This window comes from Nanorana parkeri, unplaced genomic scaffold (genome assembly GCF_000935625.1).
Source record: "Nanorana parkeri isolate BGI_ZX_2015 unplaced genomic scaffold, ASM93562v1 scaffold257, whole genome shotgun sequence".
Lineage (NCBI taxonomy): Eukaryota > Metazoa > Chordata > Amphibia > Anura > Dicroglossidae > Nanorana > Nanorana parkeri.
The window spans coordinates 751,818-762,918 of record NW_017306525.1 but is presented as its reverse complement, the minus strand read 5'-3'; the positions used below and the strand labels follow the sequence as shown (position 1 = coordinate 762,918).

Sequence of the window (11,101 nt, the reverse complement as noted above, 5' to 3'; positions counted from 1 at the left end):
CCATTGTCGTCATTTACCAATGACTGTTATAACAAATACATTAAAAACATTTCCAAAAACAAGAACACTGAAAATAACTGGTTTGAATTGTGCAAACTGAAAATACTCTGTACTGCAGAATTTTGCATGAACTTTTTAATGTGTGGACTCACCAGGCAGAGCCGTAGGTAGCTCCTTTTGCGCCCGAGGCAAGAACAAAAAATTATGCCCCCCAACAGACTTATGCGATATGTGATGTCATGTGCCTCGCCTCCAGGATAGCAGCGCGCATGCGCAGAATGTGCTGGTGGCCCAATCCAAAATAGCATAAAAATTTGTTTCGTTTGACGAAACGAATGAAAACATTTTTAGTTTACATTCATTAAGGCTGGGTTCACACCTGGGCGTTCCAAATAGACGCGTTTTATGCTAGTTTTTTAAGCACTTTTTTTGTTCACTGAAACCCGCATTCGACGTTCGTTTTTTAATCTCCCTAGCGGTATGATTTCTTTTCTCTATATTTATTTCGGTTTTTGAAAAACTTTTTAAACTTCCTGCCGGTTCCGCCCACCTGTCCCTTGCGAAGGACGCTCGCAAGGGACGGAAACGGGAAGACCGCAGCGGCCAGAGGACACAGCGGGGATCGCGGAAATGGTAAGACCTATGCTGTATTCCCGGGTGTGGATCGGGGTTACCGCTTTGTTAACCCCGAGCCACACACTCGGGAATACCAATGGATAAGCGCTGAAATACGCCCCAAAAAAGCTGCTGTACTATTTCAAGCGTAGGGCGTGTTTCGCCCAGGTGGGAACCATGCCCATAGGGATTCCTAGGATTTCACTGCTTGATCGTTTTTCAGCGCTTCGATCAGCGCTGAAAAACGCCCAGGTGTGAACCCAGCCTTAGTCCTTTTTTGGGGGGGGGGGGGGGATGTGTGTGTGTGTAGGAAGTGTTTTTGTTTTGCTTTTTAATTTATTTTGTATTATTATTTTTTTTAGTGTTGGGGGGGCTCCTGGGAAATATTAGGGGTCTAAACAGATCCCTTTTGAAATAGAAAAAGAGATTGAGGACACTGAGTCCTCTGCCTATACAGGTGGGGGAGAGCAGCGGGGATCAGAGGAGAAGCTGGAGCCTGTGCCGCTCCTCTTCTCCCTCCTGAGCCGTGGCTGTGACGACCGTCTGGCGCCCCTGTTGCCAATGGCGCCTTGTGCTCGCCATGGCAACAGGGCAAGGGGGCGCAGCCAGACCGGCAGTGGCTGCGCCCCCCCTCAGCTGCGCCTGAGGAAAGTGCCTCACTCGCCCCATGGTAGCTACAGCCCGGTCACCAGGGATGTGCTGGGTCACCAGGGATGTACGGGGTCACTAGGGATGTGCGATGTCACCAAGGTTTTTTGGACTCACCAGGAATCTGTGGACTCACCAGGGATGAGCAGGGTCATCAGAGATGTACAGGTTCACCAGGGATGTTCGGGGTCACCAGTAATCTGTGGACTCACAAGGAATGTGCGGGGTCAGCAGGGATCTATGGGGTCACCAGGGATCTGTGGACTCACCAGGGATGTGTGGGGTCACCAGGTACTTGTACAGGGTCACCAGGAATGTTCGGGGTCATCAGGGATCTGCGGACTCACCAGGGATCTACGGGGTCACCAGGGATCTGTGGACTCCCCAGGGATGTGCAGGGTCACCAGGGATGTGCGAGGTCACCAGGGGTCTATGAACTCACCAAGGCTATGCACAGCGTGTCACCAGGACTGTACGTGGCATATTGGTGCATCCCTTATTGAAGATCCTTGTCTGGGGGACTGATGTGAATTGTAGTTTCCACCTTATATTTGGATTGCTTTTGTATATTTACCATTCCCCTGTTTTTGTGGCACATTTGATTGTGTTTAATAAGTACCATGTGGATTAGTTTGAATGATTTAGTTAACCTAAGAGGTATATCAGTTTCACAGCACGGTGTGAATCACATTATTTACAAATTGTCCAGGGGACAGTGCAGAGTGACCTGGAGATTTTTTTAAATTTATGACTACAGTTGGACATTTGTTGTAAGCAATTACTAAAGAAAACAGTTTTATTTTGTCTCCAGCAATCTCTCAGAATATTCCTCCAACTGTAGTCACAGGTAATGAAAAAAAAAGAAATCCAGGTCACTTTGCACTGCCCAGGAGGTGTTACCACTATGAATATTAGTAAAGCTCATGCAAAGCATTATCGGAAAAGGAGTTTTTCTACGCCCTAAACTGTAGTTTCCACTGTGCACAACAACCTGGTGGTCATTTCAAAAAAGCCACGTGAACACTGAGAGGACAACTAAAAAAAGTACGTTTTTGTGTTTATATACAGCATCTACATATGCCGGCATCATGTACACAAGGTGTATTGCTAGCATAAGTTTTTCTTAAAATGCCTCTGCAAAGGTGGAAATGGACTTTAAATCATAAGTATGTTTGTTAAAACTTAAGACTAACAGGGTTATTCACTAAAGGGTGAAGAGTTTGGAGAAGGCCGGAGAAGTGAACAATCTAGGACAACATAGCTGAACTGGAAAGTGAGGTGAACTTGAGAATGTTTCCAAATCAGCTACGTTGTCCTAGATTGTTCACTTCTCCTCCATTCTCCAAACTCTTCACCCTTTTGTGAATAACCCGGTAAATATTCTCTTTGTTTGACTAATACAGTAGTACAGTATGTACTTATTCTAGAAGCTTAGAGGTTCTCACAATAGCAAGTCAAGCAACAATGACAATCTTACACATACAATTTTATTACTTACGAGGTTCTGCCATTTTTCCAGCTGATGTGCTGTATAGCATTTGCCTGCGACCAATATTCCTTACTGCCATATGTATACATCATATTTTTTTAACCAGCAACTTACAATATACATTACTTTGTGTGAATACCAACATTGTAAAAAAAAAAAATCAGATTTTGCTGTAATTCAAGTTTGGTTCCACCCCTTCTTGCCTGCCCCGTGTACTTTTAGTAATAAACATACTTATTTTTCAGTAGGGCGATGTTGACCACGCTCAGCTTTACAGAAACGTGTACCTAAATTCAGCTGTCTACATCTCTGCATCTCCTGATTGATTTGACATGCCATCAAATGCTCAGTCTAAATTGCCCACATCTATGACATTCATGGCAAGTAAATTTGATCAAAAAGCTAAGCTTTATAAACAACTAAACCATCATTGTTTACTTCTACAAACTATTTCATTCCAGGGGACCTTTTATGTATGATTTTTGTTTTGTTTTGAAAATGCTTGTACTTTAATATTTGATAGTAAGCCTTTATCTTGGCTTATAGTATATTATTTAGAGCAAGATTTAGGAGATACAGTATACCTTCTTCATCAGGCCAGAGAAGCACTATGCTAGAAATGTATATCTGCATATTGTAGTGCTGCTCATATTGGACTGCAACAGCTTGAGCCTTTTTTACATGTGAGGAGAGATAAAGCTTATCCCTCTGAAATGTAGACAATAGCTTTCATCTCTGTCTAAATCAAAGGTACTCAACCATCTTTCCAGCTGGTGCGACTAGTTTATGAGTCTATCACCTCACTCCAAAATACCTAATACTCTGGAGATCCATACAATTGTCTGCAGCCCACATTTCATTTAGCAAGCTTCAGGTTGGCCACCTTTGATCTGAATTTGAATTATGCAAAAGCAATGGCATTTTGATTTGTTAAAGTATAAAACATTGTATCAGACGTGTAATAACCTTGACTATTAAAAGGGAGATATAGGAGGCTGTAGCTAACTACCACAACGTTATGTTAGCACAGATGAACTGCACACTAAAATCCAATATTTCGGTTAATAATATGCTCTTTTAAATCTTTCCTAAAGAATGGCTATAGGAAATTCAAGATTGCTGTTTATTCTGGCTTCAGTAAAGTGGCAAAGTGCCCCTGGTATGTGACTAGACACTGATACCATGTCTATTTTTAATACATCTATCAATTAAACATGTCCTAACTTATCTCCTTTAGCTGTAGTGTGAGGGCCTACCTGATTGATTTTTTATGTATAAGTCGTTCAATGGTGATGGCAGCATCAGCAATAAGCTTTATACTATAAACTCCTTAAAAAAGACTAGAGGCCACCACCTACAATTGGTGGAGAAACAAATGTAAGCACAGAGGGCGTAGGGGCTTCTTCTCAGTTAGAGCGGTTAGGGTCTGGAACTAGCTGCCACAAGCAGTGGTATCAGCTGAGAGTGTAGAATCATTCAAAAAGCATTTGGACAATTTCCTCAGAGACCGTAACATACAGGGGTACAGGTACCCTTAAAAACAAGACCACAGGGACTCATACACACGCATACACATGCAGAATCACATACATACACGCTATTGGTTGAACTTGATGAACCTGTGTCTTTATTCAACCTCAAATACTATGTAACTATTTAACTGATTGGATATAGATTTAATTGATTGTTTAGGCAAACGCTTACAATACACAGTTGTTGGTAAATGTAAAGGAGGACACAGCTTGTGAAATTATATGGCTAGCTTATGGCACATCAAGTCAAAACTATATTTTGGACACAGTGGGGAACATCTCTTCAATTGGGCCATGGAGAGCAATAACAATTTGCCAGAAGCATTTTTTTTAACGTTTATCAAAAACTAAAAAAACATTTTGGCTGGGTTTGGGCTTTAAAGGAAAAAAAACCCCCAACATTTTCAGAGTTTTTATTTCTACTTAGGAATACAGAATAATGTATTCTGCAAATAGTGTATACTGTGTTGTACTATAAGAGAAGCTCTATGTAAATGTGTCACTGCAATTGTACACATAGTACTTAAAATGGCAGATTAGAAGATTTGTAAAATACCAACTTAAACTCTAACATTGAGGGTAGTAATGATGGTTATTAAAACGTGAAAGCTCCCCATCCACCCATTTATTTTTGTGAAAATAATGTAATCTGTAATATTTATATTTGTAACTGAAATATAATTTATATACATTAGTTTGGCTTGTAGAGATGTATTTTTTATCCTTTTGGTTTCATCATTTTAGATCAGTGTGCTTTGGCAAACATTCTGATGATGGAGTTATACATTCTGTTGCTTAGTTTCTCTTAACATAAAAGGGACTTTGCAACCTATACATGAACTCAAAACTGCAATAATATTAGTAACTTGAATGGTTGAAGATATAGAATCAGTTTGGAAATACAACAAGAAAGACTATCCTTGCCAGCTCATCCATGTCATCCTCTACACTTCTGATAAAAATACCTTAAGACAATAAAACAGTTTAAGTTACTGGAATTAATTTTGTTTGAAACATTTACTTGTGTATTGTTCCTTCTAATTACTATTTGTTTTTTTACTGCTACTTAAAGAATAACATACCTTGTTCATATCAAAGGTGGAAAATACTTGCTCAATGTATTTGTTTGCTTCAGGGTTCATTCCATGCAGACCAAGTAATCCTTTAAACTCATGCAAGCTCAGCTGTCCAGATGGACACTCTCTCATGAATTTTCTGTACCAGTGATGTATCTCCAGAGCATTAATATCATCTGCAGTTGATGCAGTGGATGCAGCTGTACCCATATTGGTTATGTTATTAGCTTTTGTTTTTTGAATTCCATTCCATGCGATAGACTCATCCACTTGTCCCCAGAGTTTCCCAAAACACTGCACATATTACAGTAAAGATCTTTTTTAAACCTCTTAAAGCTCGTTACAGAGAAAGACTACAAGTGTAAAAATAGAAGCCTGGACAGATTAGGGGTTTTGTCAAATGACTGGCTACTAACAAGTATTAACAATTGTAACAGTGTTTTACCTTTAATGTTTTGAGAGAGGATACTTTTACAAATTCCATGTGGCAATTAGCTGGTCAGGTTTGCATTGTTAAACCAAATTATTTAGCAAGAATTCAGAGCTGGACTAGATTTCTTGCTTTAATATTGAAGGGCCATCAGTCCCTGATTATTATTGGTTATTATATGGAGATTATTTCCATATAAAAGATTTTGACATCTATTCTTTTTCTAAGGCTGATTTATGTGTCTGCTTTATCTCTTTTTTTATTAATTAGTGATTTTTCATGTCATCGTTAGTAGTACTGAATAGTAGCATCGGTAGTATCTGATTTCTGCTAGATCACCTTAGAACTTTACTTTGGCAATATTAAAGTGACACTAAACTCAGGAGTTAAATCTGAAGAAGGCATTCAAATAGCTTAACTATTAATAATACTGTACCTTATTTGTGTATCATTCGGCTGTAGATCCTCAAATCATCTCTGAATTCATGCTGACACTGTCCTTCCTTCTGGAGGGTGACTACTTTTTTCCCCATATCCCCTGTGTGTGTTGTAAAGTAGCCAACACTCCAAACTCTCTCCTGTGATAGAGTCCAATCTTAATACAAATTGGTAAGCTAAACATGAGATTGTAGTCTATTACGGGAGCGAGCTTGGAGCAGTGGCTATTTTACAACACACACAGGGACCATGGGGTGACACAAAACTCAGGAGGTAAATCTTAAAAATACATTTAAGTACCTTAACTATTAACAAAAGTGTACACAGGGACTATGGGGGACAAAAGTAGCCCCCCTCCAGAAGGAAGGGCAGTGTCAGAACCAATTCAGAGATGTTTTGATGATCTACAGCCAAGTGATGCACAAATAATCTAAATTTTTTTAATAGTTAAAGTGACACTAAATTAAGGAGTTAAACCTTAAAAATGCAATCAAGTACCTTAACCATTGACAAAAATGTATCTTATTTGTGTATGACTCGGCTGTAGATTCTCAAATCATCTCTGAATTGGTGCTGACACTGTCCTTCCTTCTGGAGGGTGGCTACTTTTATTCCCTATGGTTCTTGTGTGTGTTGTAAAGTAGCCAGCACTCCAAGCACACTCTAGGAATGGACTATAATCTCATGTTTAGTTTACTAATTTGTATTGAAATTGTAGTCCATCATGGGAGCGAGCTTGGAGTGGTAGCTACTTTACAACACAGACAGGGAACATGGGGAACAAAAGTAGCCAACCTCCAGAAAAAAGGGCAGTGTCAGCACCAATTTAGAGATGATTTATGGATGTACATCTGAATGATACACAAATAAGGTTCAGTATTATTAATAGTTAAGGTGCTTGAATGCATTTTTAAGGTTTAACTCCTGAGTTTAGTGTCACTGTAAATGATGTATCCAGAACAAAAAAAGGTTGACAAGGGAGTAAAATATTTGTTATTGGAAGTACTCTTTTGATTGCAACTCTTCTTTTAAGCTCACGGTTGTTACAGGATTTTTTTAAACAACAAATTAATGTATGAATATTTTTAGGTGCACCCAAAATATGTGGTGGCTGACTAAAGCCAATCAATAAGTAACAGAAATAAGCAATTTAATTCATCAGGATCAACATTCAACCTGGATCATGACAATTTACTCAAGATGCACTAAGTTTTGCCATTGACATGATGGCTTGCACAAAAGGTTCTGTAACTTTTAAACTCATGCTGCCTCGCAGTTTTCCCAGGCTCCCCTGTATTTGTTCTATTCTGTTCTACAACCAACCACCATGAGTTTTGCCATAAAATACAATCCCCACATTTCAGCAGCTAAATAGACCCCTGAGCTGCACAAAGCCTTCTCATTTAGAGAAACTTCAAGCTTGTATTTGTATCCTAAGGGCTTACCATATAAGCACTGTTGTTAAAATATTTCCACAAAATGTTTTAACCACTTTTCCTCATCCCCGCCCTCAGTCAGCCAATTGGTGTAGCTCTGGCCAGAGCTACAGGCAGGGTGAAGCAATTGCATTTGATATACCTTCAGCTGTTGTTTATTGCCAAGTGGGCTTGAGCAATGAGTAGGGTGTGCATGAGAAGGTGCAGGGGCTGACTGGCAACTTTTAGCCCAGGGGGGCAAGTACAAACCTGAGGCCCATGGTGCGGCAACTTGGCCCCCCTCCCGCTCTGCCTCTTCCCTGCATTCTCCCCGCCCCTGTGTGACACTTTGCCATCCATGTAACAGTAGTGTGAATGTATTTATCGGTTTAGGAAATGTAAAGCACACTGGTAGTGGAGGGATGCCACGTCAGGGCTGTGCGCGTGCATGACTGCTGTGACCCTGGTAGTTCTGCCACTAACTAAAAAATACATTGTACAGCATTGCAGAATGGCATTGGCTATAGAGAACTACAATTCCAAGCAATACATTACACAACAATGCAAAATACCATCAGCTATAGAGGACTATAAATCCCAGCAATAATGACTACCAACAGCTATAGAGAACTACAATTCCCAGCAATACCATTATACAGCAATGCAGAACAGCATTAGCTATAGAGGACTACAAATCCCAGCAATACATTACACAGCGCAATGCAGAATAATATGAAGCTACATACTCTGTTGCTCTGGGTTCTCCGCCTGATGTCTAAAGGGTCTCAGGTGGGCTGTGCGGGCTCTCACCAGGGGTCCAGAGAGTTTCACGGGTGCGTGTGTGTGCAGCAGAGGTGGTTCCCTAATTAGGCTCTCAGGTGGCCAATGCGGACCGCCAGGTGGTCAGTGCGGGCTCTCTGCTCCAAAACAAAAGGCTCCAGTGATGGACTACTAGTTTGTATTGAGATTGTAGTCCATCACAGGAGCAAGCTTGGAGCGGTGGAAATAAGAAAAAAAAAGTGTGGTGTGCAATATAGTGAAATGGAAAGTGTAAAATTATACAGCAATCAATGCAAAATGGCACTGGCTATAGAGGACTACAAATCCCAGCAATAATACATTATACAGCACAATGCAGAATACCACCAGCTATAGAGGACTACAGATCCCAGCAATAGTACGTTATAGCTGATGGAATTCCGCATTGCGCTGTATAATGTATTATTGCTGGTGTTTACATACATAGTCCAACCCATATAGGTCCACGCATCATCTCATTCTTAGGGATACTTGTATCCCTGGATATTACGGTTCCTCAAGAAATTGTCCAAACGTTTCTTGAACAAATCTACACTCTTGGCTGAAATCACTGCCGATGGCAGTGAGTTCCAGACCTTAACTGCTCTTACTGTAAAGAACCCTCTTCGCCCACTGTGCTGGAATTTTTTTCTTGTTCCCGGGGGGCAATTGCCACCCTGGCCCCCGGCCCAGTCCGCCCCTGAGAAGGTGGCAGACTGGGTGCCAGAGATTGTACTGGAGGAAAGTAAGGGAGAAGCTCAACATCAGCAAGGCAAGATGTCATCCAGAGGCAGGGGCAGCCTGCAGAGGAGAAAGGGGAGCAGTTGCTTCCAGCAAATGGAAGTCCTATTCCCTGGACTGCTTTACAGTTCAGGAATCTGTTTCCTTTATAACATATCTGCTGCCCACAGCACTGTAGTGGTTTGCAGCCGTGGTAAATGTGCCAGTTATTCGGGTACCGCATGCATGAGGGAGATACAGTCATGGCACAGAATATTGGCACCCCTGCATTTCTGTCAGATAATGCACCACTTCGCACAGAAAATTGTTGCAATTACAAATCTATTCTCATGTTTATTTCTTTTGTTTGTATTGGTATGACACAAAAAGGAGAAAAAAAAGCCAAATCTGACACATTCCACGCAAAACTTCAAAAATTAACTGGACAAAATTATTGGCACCCTCAATTAATATTTCGTAGCAAAGCCATTGGAAAAAATAACTGAAATCAATCGCTTCCTGTAACCATCAATTAATTTCTTACAACCCTCTCCAGAGGAATTTTGGACCACTCTTCTTTCACCAACTGCTCCAAGTCTCTCAGATTGGAAGGGTTCCTTTTCCCAACTACTGTTTTGCGATCTCTCCACAGGTGCTCTATGGGATTCAGATCTGGACTCATTGCTGGCCAGTCCAGTACTCTCCAGTGCTTTGTCTGAAACCATTTCTGGATGCTTTTTGACGTGTGCTTTGGGTCATTGTCCTGCTGTAAGATCCATGACCTCTGACGGAGACCCAACTTTCTTACACTAGGCCCTACATTGCACCCAGAATTCTTTGATAGTCTTCAGATTTCATAATACCATGCACACAGTCAAGACATCCAGTGCCTGAAGCAGCAAAGCAACCCCAAAACCTCAGTGAACCTCCACCATGTTTGACTGTAGGGATTGTATTTTTTTCTTTAAAGGCCTCATTTCTTTTTATGAAAACAGTAGAATGGTGGGCTTTACCAAGATGCTGTAATTTTATTTCGTCTGTCCACAGCACATTCTGCCAAAAGGATTTAAGTTTTGGCAAACTCCAATTTGGCTTTTTTATGTTTCTGTGTCAGCAGTGGGCTCCTCCTGGGTCTCCTACCATAGTGTCCCTTCTCTTTCAGATGGCGACATATAGTGTGAGCTAGCAGGGAATCACCAGCACTCAATAATGAAAGCAAAATATGTCCTTTTAATTGACAAAAGCGTCATAGAATTCAAAAAAAGGTTCTTTTTTTGAATTCTATGACGCTTCTGTCCATTAAAAGGACATATTTTGCTTTCATTATTGAGTGCTGGTGATTCCCTGCTTGTTCTATCTCTGCACTGCGCCATCCGTGAACCAATATCACTGCGAGCACCATCTTCTCTTATCTGGCCGGGACTGCTGTGAGGTGTGCGGAGGGCTCCCCCAACAACCTACATATAGTGTGAGCTGACACAGTTGTACCCTGTGCCTGAAGGTCAGCTTGAATTTGTCTGGAAGTTGATCGAGGATCTTTATCTACCATTCGAACAATCCTTTATTGCAATCTTTAATCAATTGCTCTCTTTTGTCCATGTCCAGGGAGATTAGCTACAGTGCCATGGGCTGTAAACTTCTTGACAATGTTGTGCACAGTTGACACAGCAACAATAAGATCTCTGGAGATGGACTTGTAACCTTGAGATTGTCAATGCTTTTCCATGATTTTTGTGACAATAATTTTGTCCAGTCCATTTTTGGAGTTTTGCTTGGAATGTGTCAGGTTTGGCTTTTTTTTCTCCACTTTTTTGTCTCAATACAAACAAAAGAAATAAACATGAGAATGACTGAACATTTGTAATTGCAACAAATTCTGTGCAAATTGGTGCATTATCTGACAGAAATGCAGGGGTGTCAATATTCTGGGCCATGACTGT

At 40.9% G+C, this 11,101-nt stretch overlaps 1 protein-coding gene across 1 annotated transcript in view; it reads right to left on the bottom strand.

Moving 5' to 3' along the window:
• The window catches only part of GUCA1C (guanylate cyclase activator 1C), a 40,456-nt gene extending 34,886 nt beyond the window's left edge, over positions 1-5,570 (bottom strand). Inside the window, exon 1 of the mRNA XM_018556885.1 lies at positions 5,367-5,570. Coding sequence (XP_018412387.1) covers positions 5,367-5,570 — 204 coding nt within the window. The remainder of the gene's footprint in view (positions 1-5,366) is intronic.
• Positions 5,571-11,101: the final 5,531 nt, after the last annotated feature.